The sequence below is a fragment of the Schistocerca nitens genome, chromosome 8 (genome assembly GCF_023898315.1).
Source record: "Schistocerca nitens isolate TAMUIC-IGC-003100 chromosome 8, iqSchNite1.1, whole genome shotgun sequence".
In the NCBI taxonomy this organism is placed as follows: Eukaryota; Metazoa; Arthropoda; class Insecta; order Orthoptera; family Acrididae; genus Schistocerca; species Schistocerca nitens.
Window position 1 is genome coordinate 301,761,068 of NC_064621.1, and position 27,699 is coordinate 301,788,766.

Below are 27,699 nucleotides of genomic sequence, written 5' to 3' on the forward strand. Positions count from 1 at the left end.
CTTTGAAATAATGTTTTGAAAACTTGGTTTTCCACATTATTTAGAGCCCTTTCTGTTCATTTTGTCTGCTCAAATGCTTGAATTGTTGTAAATACAGGTTACTTAAATTAATTCAGTTATTTCTAAAACTGGCTTCAGGAGCATGTACTATTAGCATGCCCTTACTGCTGTATTTGTGTATGAAAGTTTATACACATTTAAATTTACAATGTCTAGTTAGACCCTGTAGCATAGCGACTCATTCCTTGAAAATTTGATTTGGTTTCTTGTATGCACCGTATAATTTTTTGTGTGCTGCAACGATCATTCTTTTGCTGTACTATATTACAAGTTTCTGCTCCAGTATTAGGCAGTAGAAAGGTTCTTTGTCCTACTCCACCAGTTGTTCATTGTACTGTAAAATGCTGCTCCATCTGGGTGGTGTAATATGTCCTTTTTTTCCTGTTTCTGGTCATACGGATGGGATGGTGGCAGCATTCCTCTTATTTCCTGTGTTAATTTCCTTTTTAGCCCAGCTTTTCAGTAGCCTTCCTTGCACTGTATTTGCATTATAAAGTCAAGCAGTTGCACCATCTGAAAATATACTCAGCACAGATTACTGTTCTTTTACTTTTTCTTTTGGGAAAAATTGGTTAGACAGTTGTATTTCTTACAGGCTGCGCATAGAAACCCAAAAAGGTTATGTACAAATTCTTTTAAAATTTCCTGCTATGTTAAATTTTCTCGGTACTATGGCATTGAAAACCATTCTAGACCACTGAGTTCGTTTGACAGCCATTTCTAAGTGCACTAAGTCCATTGTTTTTTCCTTTTTAGCCAGAGAAACGAGACTGTTGTTTTTCTTGTCTTCACCAGTTGATGTAGTTACCATGACTTCTGTACATTAACAACAGCCTATGAGGTGTTATTGATATGTCTGTGCCAACAGAAGTGCCACATGCAACAAACAGTATCAGGCACACATATACATAAGTAGCACTACTGAAATAATACAGATGTAACTATACTACTACTGAGAAGGAGCTTTGTGCTTTGGTTTTTGGTATAACACATAACAGATGTTTCTTAACAGGAAGAGAATTTACAGTTATTACAGATCATGCCGCACTTAAATGGTTATTGAGCTTAAAGTATCCAAGTACCAGATTAACAAGATGGGCATTAAGACTTAGTGAGTAACAATTTAAGGTTATTCATTGACCTGGTAAACAACATGTGAATGCTGATGCAATGAGTCGAAAAGTCAATGTTTGTGTTACAATAAGTCAAGAAGAAGAGTTAAAGGCAGTTCAGGAAGAAGATCCATAATGCAAATTATGGAAAAATGATCAACGTTTTGTTGAAATAAATAATTATTGTACAATATCACTAGTAAAGGAAACTGCCTAGTTATTCCAGAAAGCGTGAAAGAGCAAATCATGAGAGAGAAACACAATTCTTTACTATCAGGACATTGCAGTAAAAAAGCAACAAACATTAAAATAGCTCAAATGTTTTGGTGGCCGAGTCGCAAAGCTGACATTTTCGAGTTTGTTTCTCTAGATACCTTCTCGTGATACCAATACCTGATCAGAGCTAAAGTTTTTGTAAAAGAATGGATTCTTAAATTTGGATCACCATTAAGTATCATTAGAGATCAAGGAACGAATTTCATGAGTGAATTACTTAAACAGACTTGTAAGCTCATCCAAATAACTCAGTTAAGGACTACATCAGCACACCGTGAAGGAAATGGAAGAGTAGAGTGAAACCAGAGAACACTTATTAAAATGGTTAGCCATTATGTGAGGAGCAAACAAGAAAATTGGGATTTCTGTTTACTGTCCTTGGTAAGTTGTTACAATGCCAAAATGCACAGCTCAACTGGCCTAAGTCCATATGAGATCATCTATGAAGAAGAATGCATTCACCCTTGGACTTTGCACGATCGACTGCCGGAATCAGCAATGAACACATAAGGGATCTAGCATGCAAGCTAAAGGAAGCATGGAGGAGAGTGAAACAGCGGAATCATCAATCCTTTCTTCAGCAAGCAAGACAACATGACCGCCTAACAACAGTGCACAGTATCGATTTGGAGATCTTGTGTATCTGAGCAACATGGTGTTAAAGAAGAGTCAAGTCAGAAAGATTAAGAAGTTTAGAAGAGGACCATATTCTATCTTGGAGGTGTTGTTGCCAGTCACTCTTAAGCTCCAACTGCCCTTTCGTTCGATTGTCATTCATGTTAATCGTGTAAAGCCATTTCTCGGTAGATTTCCTGTAGTATCGCAAGACAACGAGGACCGACTGAGAGGCAGACCTGCTGTTCTCAAACCCAGGAAGCGAGAATCGCAAGGTCGCAGTCCAGACTTCGAGGCCGAGGCATCGCCACATTCCGAGCGATCCTGTTCCAGACACCCCTACAATCTTCGTAAACGTGTGTAGTGTGTGAGAGTGCAATTCGTGCGTTTATTTTAGCCATGTGCTTATGTGAATGTGTTGTGAGAATTTAGTATTAAAGCTATTGCATGAGTGCACAAGTGAAACTAAACCTTTTATTCCACAAGTTACCACAAGAAACTCATTTATTTTATGTTCATTGTTAACTCTAGTATTTAGAACTAATTAACCATGTTCATTTTTATTCTAATGCTTCCTATGATAGCGTATTCTACTAATGCTGTAGTAATAGTACCACAGAGTGCAGGTGTTTTGTCTGAACCACGGTCAGACATGTAATTTCAAAAACTAATGCAAAACTTGTCCTCATGTACAATCTGAGTGAAATCCAGCAACAGTTCAGTTCTGTAAAGAAACGTATTGATCTAATTCGTTCTGTTAAGGGCAATGATACAATTTTGGAAATGGGTACATCTTGGTATAATAACTGGATCACAGCCAAAATGCAGGTAGAGTCTACATTAGCTAATTATGAGCAAGAGATTTATTGTTTTTTAAAGCTTTTGCCACACAAAACTTTAATTAGGTATAAACATGCTGGGTTTTATTTTTGAAGGAGTATCCTTCGTACTGTATTTGGTACTTTAACTAGTCGAGACCTACTGGAAGTTAAAGGTAAAATATTAGCTCTTGAACAACAGTCCAGTACAGATTCAACTAACCTCTCTAATGAAATTATCGTATTAAAGACTATGCAAAGAACCGTAACTAACCACACAGTTTTCATTGAACAGATTGTAAAGCAATTTATCTCACATTTCCACATACTTTGTAATGAAACGAACACAAATATCCAAGAACTATTCCAAGGATTAAATGCTGTGAGTGCACACTTCGATTTAAACACTCTTTTGTTAAGGATTACTCACAGTTTATCAAATGCTAGAATTGATGCTCTTAACTTAAGAACAGCCCAAGAAAGTAGTTCCAATGTTTGTTTGAGCAGTGTACTACTACATCCAGAACAATTTTTACAGATCCTACTGTCAATTGAACGAAAGCTAGATGCAACATATTTACCCTGTTAACTCTTACAATTTATATTCTTACTATAAGTTAACCATCACACACTCCTTAATGATTGAAGATGAATTAACTGTTATTATTTCTATATTCCCATTGCTAGATCAAAGCATAATTTTGAAATGTATAAGATTTATGCTTACCCTGTTAAATAGAGACAGGCAGGTATTCATGTAAAGTATGTACTGAATGATTATCTACTGATAAGCAAGGATCGAAGATATTTTGTATCCCTAAATGAAAATGTTTTGCATATGTGTAAACATTGTCATCAGTTAATTTGCCCTGAATCGGCAGTATTCTTAGACAGTAAAGTGTATGGCTGTGAGAAATAATCCCCCAAGAGATGACTGCCCTAGAATTTTAACACATCTTTGTCATCCATTTCTTAAACAATGTTCTGAAGGTATAATTTTCTCATTTAACTCCACCCTTGATGTCACATTTCCTTGTAAAATCTGTGGTACACCTGAGCTACCCTTTACACAAAAATTGAACAATAATGGATTAATCTTGAATGCCACACATTGTGATTTATCATGTGAACTATTTGATATGCCTAGTGTGTTGCCAACCACATTTCATGCAACTGGACATTTGCCATTAACTAGAATGTTATCTGTTTATTACAATGATTCATACATATTAACATATGGAAGGCATTCCTTATCAGGTTTTTCTGAAGACAATAATTTAATTAAGGACATCCATGAAAATGTAATCTCTTCAGATAATGAGTTAAATTTCATTGAAGCAGCAAATAGAATTAAGTCCTTCGAATCCTCCAGTAATGTTAATGCATATTTGATTGTCATATTGTGTTTTTATTGCTTTTATTAATTGGTCTTTTGTCAACAGCATTTGTCATGTATGAAATTGTCATCTTGAAGGCATGCTTCTCTGTACTGAACGTTACTGTGTCTGCAAATGAAAATACATGTTGCAATGCCTTCTGATGTCACAACGGGCAAAATAGAGGTCATTTTGAGCCACCTATGGTTGCTCATTTTCTCTGGGGAGAGTGATGTAAGGGTCTACGGGTTGCACGCAGCTGTGTGGTATGTTAACACGTGCTTGCCAGCCAGCCTATCTGGAATGCTGATGATTCGCTTGGTCAGTAGACGTGCGTCCGGCCTCATTGTGATGGAGGTTATGCGACTGGCCGCCGTCTGCAGCGCTCAGTATTAACCAGCGCGGCCTTGGGCGCGAATATGTCTCTTTTCTTAGCCTTACGACCATAATTAGCTGGTGTTAGGATGTCAGATACAGTGATGATGGGTGCGCATAGCATGCATGTTGTATAATCCGCCTTTGTTAATAAAACGGTTTAAACTTACTTCTCGTGTTCACGTATTGCTGTACCTCAAGGACCCACCGCTTACAAATCCTGACAAAATATTCGTATAATCATCATCATCTGCGGCAAGAACACAAACTACACCCCCTTATATAATGGTATTTGCTTAAAAAGAAGCCATTGGGTTGTTTTATCAGGAATCTTGGATTTATGTGTGGAAAATGCGGTGAGTGATTTGTAGTCAGTTAGTAAGTGGAATATGGTTGCTTGTAAGAATGTATGAAATTTTTAATCCCTAAAACAACGGCAAGAGCTTCTTTCTCAGTTTGGCTGTAGATGGCTGGGTTCAGAGTTTTAGATGCATAATTAATAGGTTTTTCAAATTCGTCAGGATTTTTGAAGGACAGAACCATTACAGTGCCATTTTGTGAGGCATCAGTGGCTAAGATAAGATCTTGGGCAGCATAAAACATAAATAAGCAGGGGATCTTTTTAAGGATTATTTTTGACGCTTCTAATTTTGCCTGACAGGTGCCTGTCCAATGAATCCTGTTCTGTAGAGACTGTTTAAAGGTTTAGTAACCTCGTGTTTCTGAGGTATGAACGTAGAGTAATAATATACTTTACTTAAGAAAACGTCTAGCTACTTAGGTTTGGTTGTGTGGGTAAACAAGTTATTGCTTCCATATGTTTTTGCATTAGTTCTAAGTGTCCACTTCTAATGATGTGTCCCAGTTAGGTATGCTACTTGACACTTGAAGAATTCACACTTACCAAAATTACACTTTAAACCATTCTGCAGGAGCTTGGTAAAGAGCAGGTACAAATTGTGAAGGAGTTCCACTTACGTACAGACCTTGGCAGTTGTATCAAACAAGTAACTGCAACAGTTGTGGATGTCACTGATACTTTGTTCGAGGTATCGCTGGAAAATTGTCAGGGCGCTAGCAATTCCAAAAGGCAGTTGACTGTAGTTATACTATACAATGGTGTGTTAACAACCACAAATGAGCACAGTTTGTCCTTTGGGATCTTTTTCATTGCCGCTTGAGATGTAGCCCACTGACTAGAATTTGTTGCTGCTGGAGGTAATCAAGTATTTGCGAAGAAAGTGACAGGAATATGGCAAGTACGGTAGAGCATTGGTGTCACCATGGATTCAAGTGTGATATGTGCAGTACAATAGTATATAGGCTGTCATAAAACACAGAAGAAAATTTATCACCCAACACCTAAAAGTGTGAAAGGGAACCCCTTGTGAAATATTGTGGACTTTATGATTGATCTGAAAACAGAAGGCTTGAAAAATCTCTCAGCCAAAAATGTTCTGCACTCAGACAGAAGTGACAAACAAGAAGGAGAGATTACATGAGAGTTACATCTGTATTGCATCAATACCGTGGAACAGAATATTTTACTTAGAATAATAATGGAGCCATTATGCAATAAGTTTTGATGGGCTGTGCACCATGTTTTTTGTATGTAAATTTGCCAGTTAACAAGACAAAGGCACCTATATAAATTTTGAAATTGAATAGCTACCTTAATAATGGTAAACTGGAAAAGGATCTACTTAGGTCTTTTCATGACCAAGTGGAGCCATGTGAATTACTTGTTGTCATGTTTACACTGTGTTTAAATTGGAAATTTGTGGTGAGGTCTTATGGGACCAAACTGCAGAGGTCATCGGTCCCTAAGCTTACACACTGTACACACTATTTAATCTAACTTACACTAAGGACGACACACACACACCCATGCCCGAGGGAGGATTTGAACCTTTGATGGGGTTAGCTGCGTGGACCATGACAAGACGCCTCAGACCGTGCGGCTACCCCACGCGGCCTACACTGTGTTATGTGGAGCTACTCATGTTGAGCGTGAACTGGTTGTAGTGACAGTGACCAGGACTGGGCCAGCCTGGAAGGCGTGGTGTGACAGACATTGGCTGTATGATTGATTTTACCAAAGTGATCACATTTGACATACTGGAAAAGGCCATGGGCATGAGAAAGCATAAAGAAACGATGATGGAAAGCCACAAAACCTATGCAGCTTGCTGTGCAGGAACTGTATCACTAAGCAAAGTATATACTCTACTTGCATAACAGTTCCTATTGACAGAACAGTGTGCAGTATTGCTGTATGTTGACAAATTCACTGAATTCTGCTCACACAAGTACCTGCATGGGCAGGGAGACATATTTGTCCTGATCAGTTTCACGATAGTGGGAATGTGTAGGCTCAAGTTCGTCGAATGAATGGTGTGCTGACATGAAGATTTCATAAGCTTTAGTGACTGCAAGAACTTCACCTAGTATGGGATTTTCTAATCCCAATGTTTGGAATATTACTTCATGATCAGGATTGTAATGAATTATGGCACAGCACATTAAAAATTCTGTGCACGGCTGTTTGTATGCAGAGTTTTTGTATCTAAAATGGCACTTTCTGGAGAGATCTTTTAAATACACCACCAGAGCTGCATAAGTTTGGAAGAATTGCTTTTGACACTGAAAACTTCTGAACCTAGCAGTGATTAGTGACACAGTTGCTCATAACAGGAAGACAACATACTACAAATGTGTGCAAAAGGTAGCACCTCAGACACTACAAGAGAACATATTTTACAAAGTATAGACAGCAACTTTGGGTTAGCTGAGAGATGCCAACTGTGCTGGGTAATAATATTCAGTATATTAAATGCCTGGAAGCACAGAAGAAGCCTGCAGTGGAAGCTATCCCAGTCTTCGTCCTCAGGTTTGAAGGTTGGAATAGCAAGTAAGAGCACTGAAGGGGCAGTGAGCAGTACTTTACGCTCTAAGACTGCTTGTTGTGTTGCTTGTAGCTGCGAGTGTTGCTCAGCCTGTTGCTGCAGCTGCTGAGCTTGTTGCTGCAGCTGCAGTTGTGACAATTTCAAGAATGGTAGCTCCATGGTGGCACTGTGTTGGTGACAGAGTGCAGGATTCGTGTCCTGTCGACCAGCAAGTAGAGTCCTCAGTGCACTAAAATATTTGACAGTTCTTGGGGAATACTTGGTTTATTCAACAGTGAAACACAGTACAAGTAAGATCATAACTTGTACGTGTCATGTCTAAGTCCAACAGAGTCATACTCGACAGTTTAACTAGAAAGTCCAGAGATCCATGGCCATTTCATTGTATACTAATAATACAGTCTTCCAAGTAGGAATCCGGTAATATCAAAGTCCCAAGTATGGCAGGTATTCTCTATTAGCCAGCCAAGATCATGATGTTGCTAGATGATACAAAGTGGTTTAACATGGATGTTGCTGGTCCCTAAATACTGACCACATGCTTTAATTCAGAGCCCCCCCCCCCCCATACCAGTTGCGAATGCCTCCTGGTGCAGGACAAGGTTCAGGTGAGTCCCCACTATCAGTGACCATGGTTTTTTGCCAGTGCACCCTAGCATTGGCCATGATGTATGACAGTGTATGTGCTGTCTCCATGATGACATCTGAGTTGGAACTAGAATTCTCATTAGCCCAGGATACTACAGACAGCTTGTCTGTCTTGGAGCAGAATCAAACTAGAAGAGATAGGCAGATGCAGGAATAAAACATAAGACAGAGTCAGATGTAGACGGCCTAAGGATATCTCCTTTTTAGCAGAATTCAAGTATGAAAGGCAGTGGAAATAGTTGACCTCACTTGACTGCCCTGGACCAAATGCAAAACATGAGAGAGAGGGAGAGAGAGAGAGAGAGCCTCTCATCAGGCATATTGAGGAGGTGGTCACATGACCTTTCTCAATGCTTCCTGATTGATTATTAAAATCATTCTGAACTGTGTTTTGTCTTCATACTCATCTGTACTACCTTCATTCGTTTGAGCACATTTGTAGCTGTCATGTGTACCAGGTACAGAACAAACCAGGAACAGAATGTAAAGTCATAAAGAGAAGTGCAGAAATGATTAAAAAAGCTATTAACTCATAGTGGTCCATGCTAGAACTGACATTGTAAACGTTATTCTTATAGCTAGGAACAATTTCACAATTTTGGGCCAACTTTGTATTGTTCAAAACACAGTTAAAACTCTTCTATGTGGGAGTGGGCCAAAAATGACCACCACTAGTAAATCCCACAATATAGTAGAAATAATTTAAAATATTGTTCAGTATGTACAGAATAGAAAATTATACTGAGAAATGCAAAAGTGATAAACAAATTACTAACTCCTATGCATCCATGCTAAAACTGACAACTTAAAATTTAATTTTTATTTATTTATTTTTTATCAGAGATCATTTGATATTTTTTGACCAACATTCTACAGTTAAAAAAATACGTTTTAAACTCTCATTTTATGTCGGAGTGGACTAAAAATCCCATAACATAATAGAAATAATTTAAAATATTGTGTTGTGACTCGCCGATCATTTAAAGTGCCGCCGCGCAATTACGCACGTCCTCTACGTGCGGCGCTGTCTGCCTGCCAGCCATGCAGCAGCTTCGCCACCTAAGCGGCCAGCCGAGCAGTGGCCGCTAGACTGAGACTCAGTGCTTATCTGAACGCTAACTTGTACACATGTTAACTTACTCTGTGACATATATGTGTTGTAGTGTCGTTCCTAAATATACTTGTTAAACTAGAAGTTCTAACAATTGGCGACGAGGTAGTGGATTTTTCCTTTTCACCGTTGACTCACAGGGTTCCATGGCTACTGTCGAGCAACTCTTGCAAAATCTCCTTGAACAGCAAACGCTTCTAACGGCGGCGATTCGCGATTTCGTCGCGGCGTCAAATGCGGGCCGGTTCTCGTCGTTGGCTGTACCTCCTTTTCCTCCTTACGACGAGACGGCAGAAGACTGGTCGGATTATGAAAAACGTCTTCGACAGCACTTCTTGGCATTTTATGTCTCGGACGAACAAGCATGTAAGTCTCTGTTCCTTTCCTGGATTTCGCCTCAAATGTATCGGTTGTTGTCGCAATTGGCCCCTTTGAAGGATCCTGCGTCTTTGTCCTTTGCTGAAATGTGTTCCCTTCTGTCGGTCTATTTTCAAAAGCAAACGCATGTGGTAGCCTCTCGTGTTGCCTTTTATCGTTGTCACAAACAACCCAATCAATCTTATCGCGCTTGGGCTGCTGAACTTCACGGCCTCAGTCGAAAGAGTCACTTTGTTACTGATGTTCACAAAGACTCCTATGCCGATTCCATGGTACGGGATGCTATTATCCGGTCGGCGCCCGACAAAGAAGTTCGGCAACGTGCCCTTCAGTTAGCGAATCCGACTTTAGATGAAGTTCTTGAAATTTCTCGCGCCGCTGGGGCACAAATAGAAGCGTGGGGTGACGTCGGGGAAATACAACCTCTGTGCGCTGTTGACGACGCGCGCGGCGCGTCCCCGCCGGCCGACGTGGCCGCAGTGCGCTCCCACGCGCAGCCTCGGCCAAGCCGTAAACAAACCCCTAAGAAACTGCAGCAAAATCCCCGGCAACTTCCTTCATGTCCAAGGTGTTTTACGAAACATTCACGCGAGGATTGTCCACAACGTTGGGCTGTGTGTCACAATTGCAAAAAGAAAGGTCACGTGTCTTCCGTTTGTAAATCCGACCGCATAAATGACGTCCATGAACATGACGCTGATTCTGATTCTGTGTTGTCTGTCAATTGCACTTCTTCCCTTTCCGGGAAGTTATTCCTCACTGTCCAAATCCTTGATCGAGATGTTCGCATGCAAGTGGATACCGGTTCTGCCGCCACTATAATTAATTCTCAGACGTATCTTCAGCTGGGTTCTCCACTCCTGTCCCCTGTCACTCGGCAATTACGGACGTACAATAAACAGAAGATTTCTCTCTTGGGACAGTTTAATGCTGAGGTATCTTACAAATCCGTCGTTCGCACTGTTCCCATATTTGTGGTCGACCAGGGCAACGCAGAAAATCTTTTTGGTTTCGATGCCTTCCGCGTTTTTGGGTTCTCCATAGATGACTCTGTCAATATTGTCTCCGACGCTATTCCTTATGCTAAACTGGATTCTTTGTCGACGACCTTTTCGTCCATTTTTTTCTCCTGGGTTAGGCCGTGCACACGACTTTGAAGCTCATATCACGCTCAAACCCACTGCTCGGCCTAAGTTTTTTTGGGCTCGGCCCATTCCTGTGGCCCTTCGTGATCAGGTCAAACGAGTTGGATCGTCTCACTACTTCAGGGGTCTTGCTTCCTGTCACTTCCAGTGAGTGGTCCTCTCCTGTCGTTGTAGTTGCCAAGCCCAATGGTGCTATTCGTCTCTGTGGCGATTTCAAAGCCACGGTAAATGCTCAATGCCTCATCGACACTTACCCTATGCCCCGTCCTGAAGAACTGTTCACTAAACTCGCTGGAGGGCAGTATTTTTCTAAAATTGACCTGTCAGAAGCTTATCATCAACTTCCTCTCGACGCTGCTTCCCGGCAGTTTCTGGTCCTTAACACGCCTTTCGGCCTCTATCAATACCAACGCCTGCCATTCGGGGTTGCTAGCGCCCCTGCTCTCTTTCAGCGATTCTTGGAACAATTATTGCTCCCTGTCCCTGGGTGTATCAATTACATGGACGACATTGTTGTCACGGGCTCCACCACTGACGAACATCTTCAAAATCTCCACACACTTTTTACTGTCTTACAGACTGCAGGTCTTAAGTGTAACCTTCAGAAATCACAATTTTTTCAGGCATCTATCACGTACTTGGGGTTTCAACTCTCTCGGGATGGTATTCGTCCGCTTCAACAAACTGTCGCTGCGATCGATGCCCTTCCTCGCCCTACGTCTGTTAAGGAACTGCAGGCCTTCTTGGGGAAAATAGCATACTATCACAAGTTTTTACCGTCTGCAGCGTCGGTGGCTCAGCCGTTGCATCGCCTGTTGCATAAAAACGTGCCTTTTCACTGGTCCGCGTCATGTGACGCGGCTTTCCAGAAATTGAAGACTATGCTGATACAGGCCCCGTGCCTGGCTACTTATCGACCTGGCCAACATCTTGTCCTTGCTACAGACGCCTCTCACTACGGGGTTGGGGCAGTCCTTGCGCACCGTTTTTCTGACGGTTCGGAACAACCCATTGCTTATGCCTCCAAAACGCTCACGGATGCCCAACAAAAGTATTCTCAGATTGAGAAAGAAGCTTTGGCCATCATTTATGCTCTTCATAAGTTTGGTGTTTTTCTCTATGGCACAAAATTTCATCTTGTTACGGATCACAAACCACTTGTTTCCTTGTTTCACCCATCAACGTCACTTCCCGACAAGGCTGCACACCGCCTCCAGCGTTGGGCTCTTTACTTGTCCCGTTTCAACTATGAGATTCATTTCCGGCCAACGGCTCAACATGCGAATGCTGATGCTTTGTCTCGCCTCCCCATGGGCCCTGATCGGGCATTCGATAGGGACGAACTTTTGTGTTTCCACCTGGATGTTGCCGAGCAGCGGGTTGTGGACGGGTTCCCCATCACTGGGGACAGGCTGGCGGCTGCTACGGGTTCTGACCCTACCCTCTCCCGGGTTTTACGCTGTATTCAGACGGGTTGGCCTGATCGCCCGTCCGCTAAGACTTCTGATCCGTTGCGGAACTACTACCCTTTGTGCTACCGCCTCACAGCTAGGGATGGTGTTATCCTCCTCTCCACTGACAATGTTTCGCCGCGTGTTGTGGTCCCCGCGTCTTTGCGTGCTTCGGTCTTGCGCCTCCTTCACCAGGGGCACTGGGGTGTGTCGCGCACCAAATCTCTGGTGTGCCGTCATGTTTACTGGCCTGGCATCGACTCTGAAATCGTACACATGGTCGCTGCCTGCGGCCCTTGTGCGTCACAGGCCGCTGCCCCGAAGTCATCTTTGTCACCGTGGCCTTCGCCTGAGAAGCCCTGGGAGCGCATTCATGCTGATTTTGCGGGACCCTTTTTAGGTACTTATTGGCTCCTCATAATTGACGCCTACTCTAACTTTCCTTTCATTGTCCGTTGCACGTCACCTACCACCGCGGCAACCACCAGTGCTCTCGCCCGCATTTTTTCTTTGGAAGGCCTCCCCTCTACTCTTGTTACTGATAATGGTCCGCAATTTGCCTCTTCTGACTTTGCGGATTTTTGTGCTCGTCACGGTGTTACGCATGTCACGGCCCCGCCGTTCCATCCACAATCCAACGGTGAGGCTGAACGACTGGTCCGCACGTTTAAGGCTCAAATGCGGAAACTTCTGACTTCTTCTGCTGCTGATGAGGCGCTTCTCCAGTTCCTGGCGTCTTACCGTTTCACCCCCATGGGCGATCACAGCCCGGCTGAGCTCTTACATGGCCGACAGCCCCGCACTCCACTTCATCTTCTGCGGCCTCCCACCTCCCGGCCGCGGGTGCCGTCACTTGGCCAGTTCACCGCCGACGACCTCGTCTGGGTACGGGGATATGGCAGGCGGCCAAAATGGAGCCCGGGCCGCATCTTAAGACACCGTGGCAGACGCCTGTATGAAATCCAGACGGACACAGGTGTTGCAGTGCGTCATTCGGACCAGCTTCGGCTTCGGGTGCCAACAACACCTGTTCCGAATGCCGCCACACCACCCTTGACTCTCCCTGATGCTCGGGATCTTGGCACATCTCCATACTCACAACGCCGCCCTCTACCCGTCATCGCGATGCCAGCACCAGAACGGATGCCACCAGACGACGTGCCCATGCGGGAACTGGAGGACCAACCAGTGTCAGAGTACATCTGCTCGCCTCCTCCTCCAACAGACGCTGACGCATCGCCCATGTCTCCTGTCATATCAACTGGACTTGCCGCAACGGGCAGATTGGTGCGTGGGGCCCCAGCAGATTCGACCCCTACGTCTCCTGTCATCTCGACCCGTTATCATCAGGGACACTTCCGTCCGTACGGGAAGCCTCCTCCTCGAGACTTTACGTCGAGTCACACAACGCCTATGGACGTCAGCCATCTCCAGGACACATCCATCAAGACCAGTGCAACAATTTCAAGGGGGGGAAAAGTGTTGTGACTCGCCGATCATTTAAAGTGCCGCCGCGCAAGTACGCACGTCCTCTACGTGCGGCGCTGTCTGCCTGCCAGCCATGCAGCAGCAGCGCCACCTAAGCGGCCAGCCGAGCAGCGGCCGCTAGACTGAGACTCAGTGCTTATCTGAACGCTAACTTGTACACATGTTAACTTACTTTGTGACATATATGTGTTGTAGTGTCGTTCCTAAATATACTTGTTAAACTAGAAGTTCTAACATATTGTTTTTCTGACATGACTGGTAATACTTCAACTTTCTTATGATGTTCACTTTTCTGTATTTTTGACTTAACTCCCCAAACCGCCTTTGGAAAGAAGTATTATTTTATTACCTGTAAGGAACACTTCTGCGCTCTTAAAATGGTGTACAAGCACATGCAATACTTACACATCAAAATATTTATCTAGTACACACAGCAAACATCTACTTTGATGTATCTTAAATAGTACAGGTCTGTCATTAGGCAAAATCGATGAATTGTGATATTGATCCACTTCATTACAATTAATTCCTTTTAAGATCTTTGTTGTAGGAGCAAATTTAGCAGTTTCTCTTTGTAGTTATAGTACTTTTATTGGTAATTCCTATATGTGTTTCACACTGCTATTATCCTTAAAAAAATACTTAGAAGCATAAAATCTAGTGATTTTGTGACATTAGATTAACACCATAAATGATGTATGCTGTATTCAGACATGACTGGCTACTTTATATATACAGTAAATCTCCCTTTTTACGCTTTTCATTGGACTGACTCAAAAAAGTATAAAATGCAGGAATGTGTAAAATACTGGAAAGCTGAAGATTTTGTGCCTTTTGCTATCTGTTTATGAAGACTTTCAGCTTTAATGTTTTAATCAATTTTGGTTAGAAGTTTTATGTCCCATAATTTTATATGATTGTCAGTAATAAATCTCACATTACGACACTGATATCTTTTTAATGTGGTTTCACACATTTGTGTGTTAGCACTTAACCACTGCCTTCATGAAATCACGAAGGCTGTGGCTGGATTCTGACACAGAAATGCACGTGTGGGTTTCCCTCTTCATTCTGATCATATCCAGTGGTGTAAATAAAACATGAAACCCCACATTAAAAAGATATTGGTGTTCTTTTATGAGACTTATTATTGATAATCATTATGAAATGATAGTAAATAAAACTGGGAGCACAATGTGGGTTAAAACGCTGAAGTTGGCAGGCTTCACACCCAGAGAATGATAGGCACGAAATTTGCAGCATGTTGCTAACAAGGAGGTCACTCCATTCAGGGATGTCCTGGGTGAGAAAGAGGGTGGAAATTGTTATCATGTTGAGAATCTTCAGGAGGCATGTTGATGTCTCACATCAAGTCACACCAACTCATGACTCTGCTCCTAGTATGGATTAACATATTTTGTGCATAAGTAACAATTCTTGAAAGCCCATTGTAGAGATGTCCATCTTCAAAAGCAGTGTTTTTTGTGTAAATGACTGTGAAATTAAATTAAAGCTGTTGTAATACAACAAAATGAGCAGAAAGAATGTTGCTGCTAGAGTCACTATTGTGATTGTTATTATCAGTAAGGCAATGACTCAGCATGCTTCCCACCCTTCCATATACTATGAACCTATAATATAGGCAGCCGTGGTGCAACATGCCAAAAATGAAAATCTTGCTTACCATGCTAATGCTACGTTGCATGAGCAATAACTAGTCTGCATTTTCTGCTTTGTTCCAAGGCTGACATTGAGCAGGAATATGATGCACTTTTTGCAGAAATCTGTGTGAAAATCAATATTAAAGGCAGTGATAACATGAAAGAAAACTTAAACTATGGGAAATGTTAAAATGCGGTATTGTTATTGAGGGAAAGCATGGTATTCAGAGAATAGGACTTTTGTTGGAACACACAAAACTGAATGTAAAAAGCAGGAGAACGTAAAACGTGGGAACATAAAATCGGGGTCTTACTGCATTATTTTATAGTTAATGTCTCATTTGATAATATCTGGAAGTACAGGAACAAGCTCTGGCTATCATTTGCTCCTACTCTGGTTCATGTGTTTGAAAATAGGTATTATACCTGAAACACATCACACTGGATGGAATAATAAGGACCAGTAAACAGCTGAGATGTAGTCATTGGTCTTACATATTTTCATTAGAGCACTTTCAATGTGACGTGTTCTTCATATATGCTCTTGTACATCTTTTAATGTTACCTACCTTCACTTGTCATCATTCACAAAAATATTTTAACAAATAATTGAATATTAATTTTATTTAGGTCTCACTGGCTTGGAGGTGGTTGATGACAGTGGTGAAGCTCTTTATATGGAGCCACATTATTTGCATTGCAGTATACCATCACCAGATATATACAGGTACGATTGCATCCATTCCACTCAGCAGCTTAGAATTTTATATCTTTGGCCAAACTGGAGATAAAAAGAGGAGCTCACAAAGCACTTCAATCTGTAAAAGGTGATGTTTAAATCTGTTGTGATTTTTCTTTTACTGTTTATGTTTCTGTACTGTGAGAGAATAGGAATCAAGGCATGTAATCACTCAGTATGTCCTTAAATAATAGATATTCTAGAATAAAAATTTGAAGATACTGTGGAATAACTTCAGTATGGAGGGGTAGATTGATAGAAGTCTACTCATGACTCATGGGCTATGTTCTATAATACACTACACTAAGATACCTCAGAAGTAGCTGCTAGCTGCAGTATCTGGAGGCTGCACTGGTGGGGGGGGGGGGGGAGGACTTGTAGATGCATTGGTGGGATAGAAGGTATGTATGTACTGTGGTGGAAGCAGGGAAGGGGTTAGGCAGGTGGAGGACAGAGACTAATGAGGGTTGAGACCAAGCTGGTTGCGGGAACAAAGGATATGATGCAGAGTGAGTTCTCAACTACACAGTTCAAAAATATGGTGTTGGCGGGAAGGTACAGGCTGTGAAGAAATTTTTAAAGTGGAGCACATTGTGTTGAGTGGCAGTTTCTGCAACTGGATGGTCCAACTGTCTCCTGGCCACAGGTTGGCAGTGGCTGTTTATGCAGACAGACAGCTTGTTATTAGTCATGTTCACCGAGAATGCAGCATAGTGGTTGCAGCTAAGTTTTTAAATCACATGGCTGCTTTCATTGGTAGCCCTGCCCTTGATGCAGTTGGAGATACCAGTGACAGGAAGTGTGGAAGGATGTATGGGGCAGGTCTAGTATTTGGGTCTGTTGCAAAGATATAAGCCATGAACAGAGGGGTTGTGGAGTAGGTTGCTGACAAGGTTATTGCCTGGGTTGGATGAGTAGCAGAATACCACTGTGAGAAGGGTGAGGAGGCTATTTCTTATTTCAGGACAGGATGAGAGGTAATCTTGTTGGAGAATGTGATTCAGTTGCTCCAGTCCTGGGTGGTACTGAGCCGTGGGAAGAGTGCTCCTGTGTGGCCAGACTGTGGGTATGTGGGGTATGGTAGGTGACAGTTGAGATGAGACACAGGAGATATGTTTTTGGACAAGGTTCGGAGGGTAATTTTGGTCTGTGAAGGCCTCAGTGAGACTGTTGGCTTATTTAGAGAGGAACTGCTTGTCACAACAGATGCAGTGCCCCTTGGTGGCTAGGCTGTACAGAAGGGACTTCTTGGTGTGGAATGGGTGCAGCTATCAAAGTGGAGCTTCAGTGTGGTGGAGGTGTTGAATAGCCATCCTTGAGGTGGAGCTCGACATCGAGGCAGGTGCCTTGTGCTGAGGACGATCAGGTGAAGCAAATGTGGGAGCAGGTATTGAGGTTGTGGAAGAATGTGGACAGCGTGTCCTCTCCCTTGGTTCAGATCATGAAGGTGTCATCAGTGAATCTGCATCTGGTGGAGGGTTTGGGATACTGGGTGGTTAGGAAGCAGTCCTCTAGATGACCCAAGAGTAGCTTAGCATAGGATGGTGCCATGTGGGTGCCCATCACTGTACAACAAATTTATTTGTAGGTAAATCCTTCAAAGGAGAAGTAATTGTAGGTGAGGATATAGTTGATCATGGTGATGAAGAAGAGGTTGGAGTCAGTCAGCCATTGAGAAAGTAGTGTTCTTTAGCAGCAAGGCCATAGACATTTGGAATGTTGGTGTAGGGGGAGGTGGCATTGTCAGTGATTAGCAAGGCACTTGGTGGTAAAGGAATAGGTATTGTAGATAATTGGTGAAGGAAATGGTTAGTGTCTTTTATATAGAAGGGTAGGTTACGGGTAATAGACAGAAGGTGAATTTTAAAATTTTCCTGGTGAATTTAAAGTTCAAACAAATTTTAGTCATGTGGCCAGTCATCGATTAATTCATTGCACAATATTTCAACTGGGTGTCCGCCAGTCATCTTTATATGAGCCATTGAAGACGGATGAAGACATGCTCTATTCCGCCCTATATAGCACCCTGCAAGTATTCTGTGCATTTGTCAAAATTCAAGTTGACAGACGGACCACACTTCACGGTGGCAGTGCCCTCGCTGGTGGAACTCTGCTGTCCTCTGTGTTACCACTCGCGCGACTGTTGGCGCACTCTATTGTCTTCCATTAAAACAAATTGTGGAGATGATGGGGTTCCATGAACTGCTCAACTGGTAAATGCTTATCACGGTTTATTAGATTTTCCGCCAGACATATTTCCATGGATTCTTTAATAATGAAGTCCCAAAAAGTTGTAGCTGTGGTCAGAATCACATTTCTACCATACTCCATTGAATTCCAGTGGAAATACAGTGTTCGGCAATAGCAGACTTGCTTGATTGCGAAAGGTGAGTGCAACATTGATGTTCAGAGCAGCATTCTTTCACAGTGCTTGTGTTATATCCTATGTAAGCCATACCACACAGAGAAGGTATTTTGTAAATTCTGGCCTTCCGCAATTTCAAGTAATTCTTTACCGATCCCAAAAGGTCTGCAGTCTCAGATAGTGGACGGAAAAGTTTCAGGTGGACATCACTGCTTTGTTTTAGCATGTTCTATCCTCAACATACTTCATGTTCAACCAAGAATATTTTGAGGAGATTGACAACATCGCCATGGGCAGACCTCTGTCTAGCTTGGTGGGCAACATTTTTATGGAGGATATCGAGGAGACAGCACTTGATTCAGTTGCCATTAAACCAACTATATTTTGGAGGTATGTGGACAATACGTTCATAGGCTGGCCTCATGGAGAAGATAAATTGACGGAGTTTCTTCACCACCTCAACTCCATTCATAACAACGTTCGCTTCATAATGGAAGCAGAGAAAGATGGTTTCCTGCCTTTCTTGTATGTCTAGGTTAGACGAAAGGATGATGTTCTCTTGGGCATTCACTTTATCGGAAACCCATTCAAGCATCAAGTTGTCATCACCTGTTGCAAACTGTGAGTGTGCTTGAAACACTCATACCCAGAGGTCACACTGTCTCAGATCTAGATAGTTTACGTAAAGAGTTTGCTGACTTAAGACAATGTTTAGAAAGAATGGATGTTCCCGCAGCAGATTAACTGGGCATTGTCAGTAGAAATTAAGAATCAGGAAGTGGATGTAGAGGAGAAAACGCTGGCGAAATCTTTAGCTCTTCTTCCTTTTGTGGGCAGCATTTCATTTAAAATAGTCTGAATCCTCAGTAAATTTCAAGTGAAAGTGATTTTCCATCCACCATCTAAGATTGCAGACTTTTTGAGATCAGTGAAGGATACTTACTATTGTGGAAGGCAGGAATTTACAAATTAGCTTGTCAGCCTACGTGGAACAGACCACATGCTGGACTGAACATCAACATTAGGCTCAACTTTTGCAACCAAGCCAGTCTACTATTGCCAACTGTATTTCCACTGGGCATTCAATGGAGTATGATGGAACTGTGATTCTGACCACAGCTACCTCTTTTTTGGAAACCATTATTAAAGAATACGAGGATATACACGTGACAGAAAAATCTGATAAACTGTGATAGCGGCTACCAGTTGGACAGTGCGTGGAACCCCATCATCTCCACGATTTGTTGTAATCAAAGACAACAGAGTGTGCCTACAGTTGCAGCAAGCAATAACACAGAGGACAGTTGTGTTCCAAGGTTCCACCAGTGAGGGCACTGTTGCCATGAAGTGTGATCCACCTATCAACTTGAATTTTAAGACATGTATGGAATACTGGCATTGCATTACATAGGATGGAACAGAGCAAGTATTCATCATTCTTCGATGGCTCACCTGAAGGTGACTGGCAGGTGCCCAGTCAAAATATCATGCAATGAATTAATCGACAGCAGGCTGCAAGCCTGAAATTTGTTTGAACAGGCTGAAGGTGTTGGTCCATAAGGCCAGAGATCCTCTCTTTGGAGTGCAGTAACCGAATGCAACGTGGTATTCTTGGTGGTTGGGTTTACAAACTTAAGGAAGCATTTAGAAGGTATGAGTGCGGGAGGTGGTGGAGTTGGGGAGACAGACAGACTCACGGGAGAGATTCTGAAATTACAAATCACTGAGGCTGCAGTGGAAGTGCCTGATCTTAATGAAAATCATCTAAAAGTGGCAATAGACACACCACACAGTGATGGTAGATAAATGACGCAATTTACTTGTGCTCACTATACAAGTTAGTGATTTTGCATTGTTTAGTGAGCATATATATGGGTATGTTGTGACATTTATCTACCATCACTGTATGATGCACATATTGCTAATTTTTAAAATGAACCACTCGCTTTGAAACCAGTAAGTATACTGCAAATGTGTAGTAAACTCCCCATGAAATCAAAAGGTTGCTGGTTTTACATCAACAAAATGTAGAATTTGTGTAATGGTTCTGGGATGGGCCTAAGGAATTGAGGAGGGACTAGGAATCCTTCTGGATTTCTGGAATGGGGTCACTGTGGCAGGGCGTGTAGGAGGGTGTATCTGACAGCTGGTGGGTTCCTCCAGTCATCTGATTCATAATCACAGTGATGGAGCCTTTGTTTGTATTTAGGATTAGTTTTTTGGTTGTGAATTGACACTGTTTCTGCGAATGTTAGGTTGGTTTCCATGTTGAGGGATTTGGGGAATGATGGTGAGACAGTGTTTGGTGTTAGGAAATTCTGGAAAGTTAACAGGGGGTGACTTGAGAACAGTGGGGATGGATTGAGGTTGGCTGGAGGAGTAATCTGGGTCATCCAGGATTCTGTAGTGGTTTTCGATTGAATGCAAGAGCTATTGTTGTAATGTTTCCACTGAAGGGACTGGGAGAAGGAGAGGAGGTCTTTAACCAGAGCAGCAGACTGAATTTGGGGAGTAGGGAAAAAGGTAATGTCTTTGAAAGGACTGAGGCTTTTGGAGGAGAGATTCACCACTATGTTGCAAGTCTTGTGAGGCTGTGGATTATTTAGGGTGGTGGGAGGGAGTTTCTGAGGGTGTGGTAAATGTAGAAAGTCTGCAAGGTATGTTTTGGCAGATACGAGGGGCTGCGTGGGAGGTTTGGTGGATGTTCTTGTAGTGGTGGCTGATAGTGATAATCATAATCAAGGTGGAATATAAGATGAACTGACTGGTCAGTTTTTGGGGTGTTGTTGTGTGTGCTGCGGTGGTTCCTGAAGGGCAAGAGTATCAGTTTGGGAGATGGGATGCATGAATTTGGGATTCAGAGCAGGGGAATTTTTGTGGGTGGAGGGGAGGTAGTGCAAGGAGATTTGGGCCTGATTGATGCAGGTTTGCAGGACCAAGTTAGTGAGAACTGTGACTGATGGTATTTGAACAGATTGTCATTGTGCAAGGAGGGGTTCCAGCCAGAGATAGGTCAGGCCATGCCAAAGACAGTAGTCATGTGTGTGTGGCAAAGTTGTGTGAATGTGTGGGAGTTCTGTTTCTGACTAAGAACTCTGTCCAAATGCTTATATACAGGATCAGGCAAAAAGACTTCCAGAATTTGGTGACACCACTGTGTGAGTTGGGTGTTATTGTTGTGGAAGTGTGTCAATTGCTTTTGTGCCATTTTAAGCTGGTGCAATTGCTTGGCTAGGTAAGCATCATCCATTTGTTGTGGAGGAGTATATTCGTAATGGTGGTTCTGTGATTACTACTCAGTGAACATTTCACATTCAGTTTTAATTTGACTGACATGATTCTGTTCCTGATAGAAAAACTATTCGACTTTGGGTATCAAACTTTAGAGCCTCAGATTCTGCACCGAAAAGAAAATCTACTGGCCAATCTCAAACTGTGATAATGCTGGAAAATGTGGCACATGTGAGAGCATCCAACCAGCAATCTCCAAAGCATTCACCACTTAAACATGCAGTTGCCCTGGGATTTTATGGTAGCACCATCTGCGTAGAGATCTCTACATGCATCCCTACAAAATGATTGAGAGAGATTTGCAACTCTCAGAGCTGTGTGCTAGGAAATTATTCGGATCGCTGTTTTGACCTCGTATGATGAGGCCCGCTTCCACCTGTCACGTACAGTGAATAAACAAAAGTTCCTTTACTGGGTGACAGATCCCCGCAGAAACTTTTCCAATGACCACTTCACAGCCATTGTATGAGATTTTGGTGCGCCATAACTAAATTTGGTGTGTGGGGTTCCGTATTTTTTCGAATAAGATGGTGTAATTGTGATAGTTAATTCAAATTGCTACTGACATGTGATAGAAACCTAATACCCCAGGCAAATTACTAATGAGCAAATGGGAGAAAATATGTATAAAGTTTTGAAACTTCGGGATGCCACCGTTGGATGGGCAGCTGCAGAAGCAAGTCGTGTACTCCTGGCTCACTCATTTGTTACATGGTTTGGTTCTTAATTTCTTTGCGTGTTTTTGGTGCTTGCATTGTTTAATTCATAAATTTTGGGCGTATTGTGGTATTTGAGAGTTGTAGCATCGCGTTTTAGTACCTGAATAGTGTAAAATCGCATAGTCTCCTTCCGCCGACGAGCAGTGTGTCAGCAGTGCGCAAGTAGCAGCACTCCTGCATTTACTAGGCAATCTTGTATTTTAATAACCGTTTAAATTTTGTCGATTTGTTTGCGCTCTCTGTAGATTAGTTCAGACATTCTTTGCACAACAGTTTTTAGCATGGATAGGGACTGCAACTGCTGTGTTCGGATGCAGGCTGAGTTGGCATCCCTTCGCTCCCAGCTTCCGGCAGTTGGCTTCGGTCACACAGCTTGAGGCTGTTGCCAATGGGCATCACTGTGGGGGTCCGGATGGGGGTTTGTCGGGGACGGCCAGCTCATCCCACGCATCCCCCGATCGGACTACGACTGTGTTTGCTCGGGATACTGCCCACATTGAGGCTGATCCCTCACCTGTGGTAGAGTGGGAGGTTGTCTCAAGGTGTGGCAGGGGGCGAAAGACATTCCGGAGGGCTGAACGGAAGGCCTCTCCAGTTTGTCTGACGAACCGGTTTCAGGCTCTGTCTCAGGCTGATACTGATCTTCGGCCTGACATGGCTGCTTGTCCTGTTCCAGAGGTTGCCCCTCAGTCTGCAAGATCTGGGCGGTCGCAGAGGGTGGGCTTACTGGTAGTTTGGAGCTCCAATGTCAGGCACGTAATGGGGCCCCTTAGGGAAATGGCAGCAAGAGAGGGGAAGAAAACCAATGTGCACTCCGTGTGCATACCGGGGGGAGTCATTCCAGATGTGGAAAGGGTCCTTCCGGATGCCATGAAGGGTACAGGGTGCACCCATCTGCAGGTGGTCGCTCATGTCGGCACCAATGATGTGTGTCGCTATGGATCGGAGGAAATCCTCTCTGGCTTCCGGCGGCTATCTGATTTGGTGAAGACTGCCAGTCTCGCTAGCGGTATGAAAGCAGAGCTCACCATCTGCAGCATCGTCGACAGGACTGACTGCGGACCTTTGGTACAGAGCCGAGTGGAGGGTCTGAATCAGAGGCTGAGACGGTTCTGCGACCATGTGGGCTGCAGATTCCTCAACTTGCGCCATAGGGTGGTGGGGTTTCGGGTTCCGCTGGATAGGTCAGGAGTCCACTACACGCAACAAGCGGCTACACGGGTAGCAGGGGTTGTTTGGCATGGGCTGGGCGTTTTTTTTTAGGTTAGATGGCCTTGGGCAAGTACAGAAAGGGCAACAGCCTCAACGGGTGCGGGGCAAAGTCAGGACATGCGGGGACCAAGCAGCAATCGGTATTGTAATTGTCAACTGTCAAAGCTGCGTTGGTAAAGTACCGGAACTTCAAGTGCTGATAGAAAGCACCGAATCTGAAATCGTTATAGGTACAGAAAGCTGGCTGAAGCCAGAGATAAATTCTGCCGAAATTTTTACAAATGTACAGACGGTGTTTAGAAAGGATAGATTGCATGTAACCGGTGGTGGAGTGTTCGTCGCTGTTAGTAGTAGTTTATCCTGTAGTGAAGTAGAAGTGGATAGTTCCTGTGAATTATTATGGGTGGAGGTTACACTCAACAACCGAGCTAAGTTAATAATTGGCTCCTTTTACCGACCTCCCGACTCAGCAGCATTAGTGGCAGAACAACTGAGAGAAAATTTGGAATACATTTCACATAAATTTTCTCAGCATGTTATAGTCTTAGGTGGAGATTTCAATTTACCAGATATAGACTGGGACACTCAGATGTTTAGGACGGGTGGTAGGGACAGAGCATCGAGTGACATTATACTGAGTGCACTATCCGAAAATTACCTCGAGCAATTAAACAGAGAACCGACTCGTGGAGATAACATCTTGGACCTACTGATAACAAACAGACCCGAACTTTTCGACTCTGTATGTGCAGAACAGGGAATCAGTGATCATAAGGCCGTTGCAGCATCCCTGAATATGGAAGTTAATAGGAATATAAAAAAAGGGAGGAAGGTTTATCTGTTTAGCAAGAGTAATAGAAGGCAGATTTCAGACCACCTAACAGATCAAAACGAAAATTTCTGTTCCGACACTGACAATGTTGAGTGTTTATGGAAAAAGTTCAAGGCAATCGTAAAATGCATTTTAGACAGGTACGTGCCAAGTAAAACTGTGAGGGACGGGAAAAACCCACCGTGGTACAACAACAAAGTTAGGAAACTACTGCGAAAGCAAAGAGAGCTTCACTCCAAGTTTAAACGCAGCCAAAACCTCTCAGACAAACAGAAGCTAAACGATGTCAAAGTTAGCGTAAGGAGGGCTATGCATGAAGCGTTCAGTGAATTCGAAAGTAAAATTCTATTTACCGACTTGACAGAAAATCCTAGGAAGTTCTGGCCTTACGTTAAATCAGTAAGTGGCTCGAAACAGCATATCCAGACACTCCGGGATGATGATGGCATTGAAACAGAGGATGACACACGTAAAGCTGAAATACTAAACACCTTTTTCCAAAGCTGTTTCACAGAGGAAGACCGCACTGCAGTTCCTTCTCTAAATCCTCGCACAAACGAAAAAATGGCTGACATCGAAATAAGTGTCCAAGGAATAGAAAAGCAACTGGAATCACTCAACAGAGGAAAGTCCACTGGACCTGACGGGATACCAATTTGATTCTACACAGAGTACACGAAAGAACTTGCCCCCCTTCTAACAGCCGTGTACCGCAAGTCTCTAGAGGAACGGAGGGTTCGAAATGATTGGAAAAGAGCACAGGTAGTCCCAGTCTTCAAGAAGGGTCGTCGAGCAGATGCACAAAACTATAGACCTATATCTCTGACGTCGATCTGTTGTAGAATTTTAGAACATGTTTTTTGCTCGAGTATCATGTTTTTGGAAACCCAGAATCTACTATGTAGGAATCAACATGGATTCCGGAAACAGCGATCGTGTGAGACCCAACTCGCTTTATTTTGTTCATGAGACCCAGAAAATATTAGATACAGGCTCCCAGGTAGATGCTATTTTTCTTGACTTCCGGAAGGCGTTCGATACATTTCCGCACTGTCGCCTGATAAACAAAGTAAGAGCCTACGGAATATCAGACCAGCTGTGTGGCTGGATTGAAGAGTTTTTAGCAAACAGAACACAGCATGTTGTTATCAATGGAGAGACGTCTACAGACGTTAAAGTAACCTCTGGCGTGCCACAGGGGAGTGTTATGGGACCAATGCTTTTCACAATATATGTAAATGACCTAGTAGATAGTGTCGGAAGTTCCATGCGGCTTTTCGCGGATGATGCTGTAGTATACAGAGAAGTTGCAGCATTAGAAAATTGTAGCGAAATGCAGGAAGATCTGCAGCGGATAGGCACTTGGTGCAGGGAGTGGCAACTGTCCCTTAACATAGACAAATGTAATGTATTGCGAATACATAGAAAGAAGGATCCTTTATTGTATGATTATATGATAGCGGAACAAACATTGGTAGCAGTTACTTCTGTAAAATATCTGGGAGTATGCGTGCGGAACGATTTGAAATGGAATGATCATATAAAATTAATTGTTGGTAAGGCGGGTACCAGGTTGAGATTCATCGGGAGAGTGCTTAGAAAATGTAGTCCGTCAACAAAGGAGGTGGCTTACAAAACACTCGTTCGACCTATACTTGAGTATTGCTCATCAGTGTGGGATCCGTACCAGATCGGGTTGACGGAGGAGATAGAGAAGATCCAAAGAAGAGCGGCGCGTTTCGTCACAGGGTTATTTGGTAACCGTGGTAGCGTTACGGAGATGTTTAATAAACTCAAGTGGCAGACTCTGCAAGAGAGGCGCTCTGCATCGCGGTGTAGCTTGCTCGCCAGGTTTCGAGAGGGTGCGTTTCTGGATGAGGTATCGAATATATTGCTTCCCCCTACTTATACCTCCCGAGGAGATCACGAATGTAAAATTAGAGAGATTAGAGCGTGCTCGGAGGCTTTCAGACAGTCGTTCTTCCCGCGAACCATACGCGACTGGAACAGGAAAGGGAGGTAATGACAGTGGCACGTAAAGTGCCCTCTGCCACACACCGTTGGGTGGCTTGCAGAGTATAAATGTAGATGTAGATGTAGATATGGGGTGTAGTAATAAGAAACAGAAAAATTCCCCTTCATAGGGGGGAGACCCGTCCCCCTTTTAACACCTCCAAAAGTCAATTTGTACCATAATTTAAATTTATACTCAAAATTGCTCATTTTTCGAATGGAGCTATTATTAGTAAATATATTCCTCAAAAAATTGTACATGAAAAAGATCTTGTGCATCTTTTCATTTATACAAATGGTATGTGAGGTATAAGAATTGGAATAGAATTCTTTTAACGTAATAGTTTGCAGTTTTTGTTACTTAGCAAACTATTTAAATGAAAAGCATAATTAAGTATATGGAAATATTTCGTAGCCTATATGTTCTGCTTGATGATATTGCTTTTGTGATCAGTATTGTTGAAATCAGGAGTTCGTGCCAACAATGAAAACACAAGTTCTTCTTCCCATTCACTCAGTGCTCCCCTACCACTAGTGCCGCTGCCATTTCTTCTTACCCAGTGTCCACTTTAGTTGAGTTAATGTTGTGAACTGTCAAAGTAGTGCGAGGGAGTTCTGTTTTTGTGACAGTAGTTATCAGTTTCTGGTGTTATGTAGTGCTTCTGTTTAGTGTCATTTCTTTTGTCGGAACTGAGAAAACAATAATGCTGGACCCTACTACATGTTTTATTTGTGGTAAATCTGTTCTGGAAGGAGAGACATCAATAGTGATGAAGGGCTTGGAAACTCTGAATTGCGTCAGCAAGGAACGGAAGGATGGGGCTCATAATCATCTTCAGAACGCTAGACTGATTGAAGTGCATAAGGCATGTCGATGTGAATATATTAAGGAATGTAATATAAGGAAACTAATTAATCAGAATGTTGCACAAGCAAGATGATAAAACTTTGAGGTCCTCTTCCTCTTATCCATTCTGTTTCAAAAAAGATTGTTTAATATGTGCTGAAAAGTGAGACATAGAGGCGGAATCTAAAAGACCACTCCACAAACACCTTGGAGTGTTTGAAGTTCGCTTTAACTGTGAAACATACGCTGCTTGAGAAAGCA

The 27,699-nt window shown here is 42.9% G+C and overlaps 1 protein-coding gene across 1 annotated transcript in view; it reads left to right on the forward strand.

Annotated features, from left to right (window-relative positions):
* Window positions 1-27,699, forward strand: part of LOC126199242 (katanin-interacting protein-like) — a 349,391-nt gene that overhangs the window by 192,405 nt on the left and 129,287 nt on the right. The window contains exon 9 of the mRNA XM_049936035.1: window positions 16,051-16,147. Coding sequence (XP_049791992.1) covers window positions 16,051-16,147 — 97 coding nt within the window. The remainder of the gene's footprint in view (window positions 1-16,050; window positions 16,148-27,699) is intronic.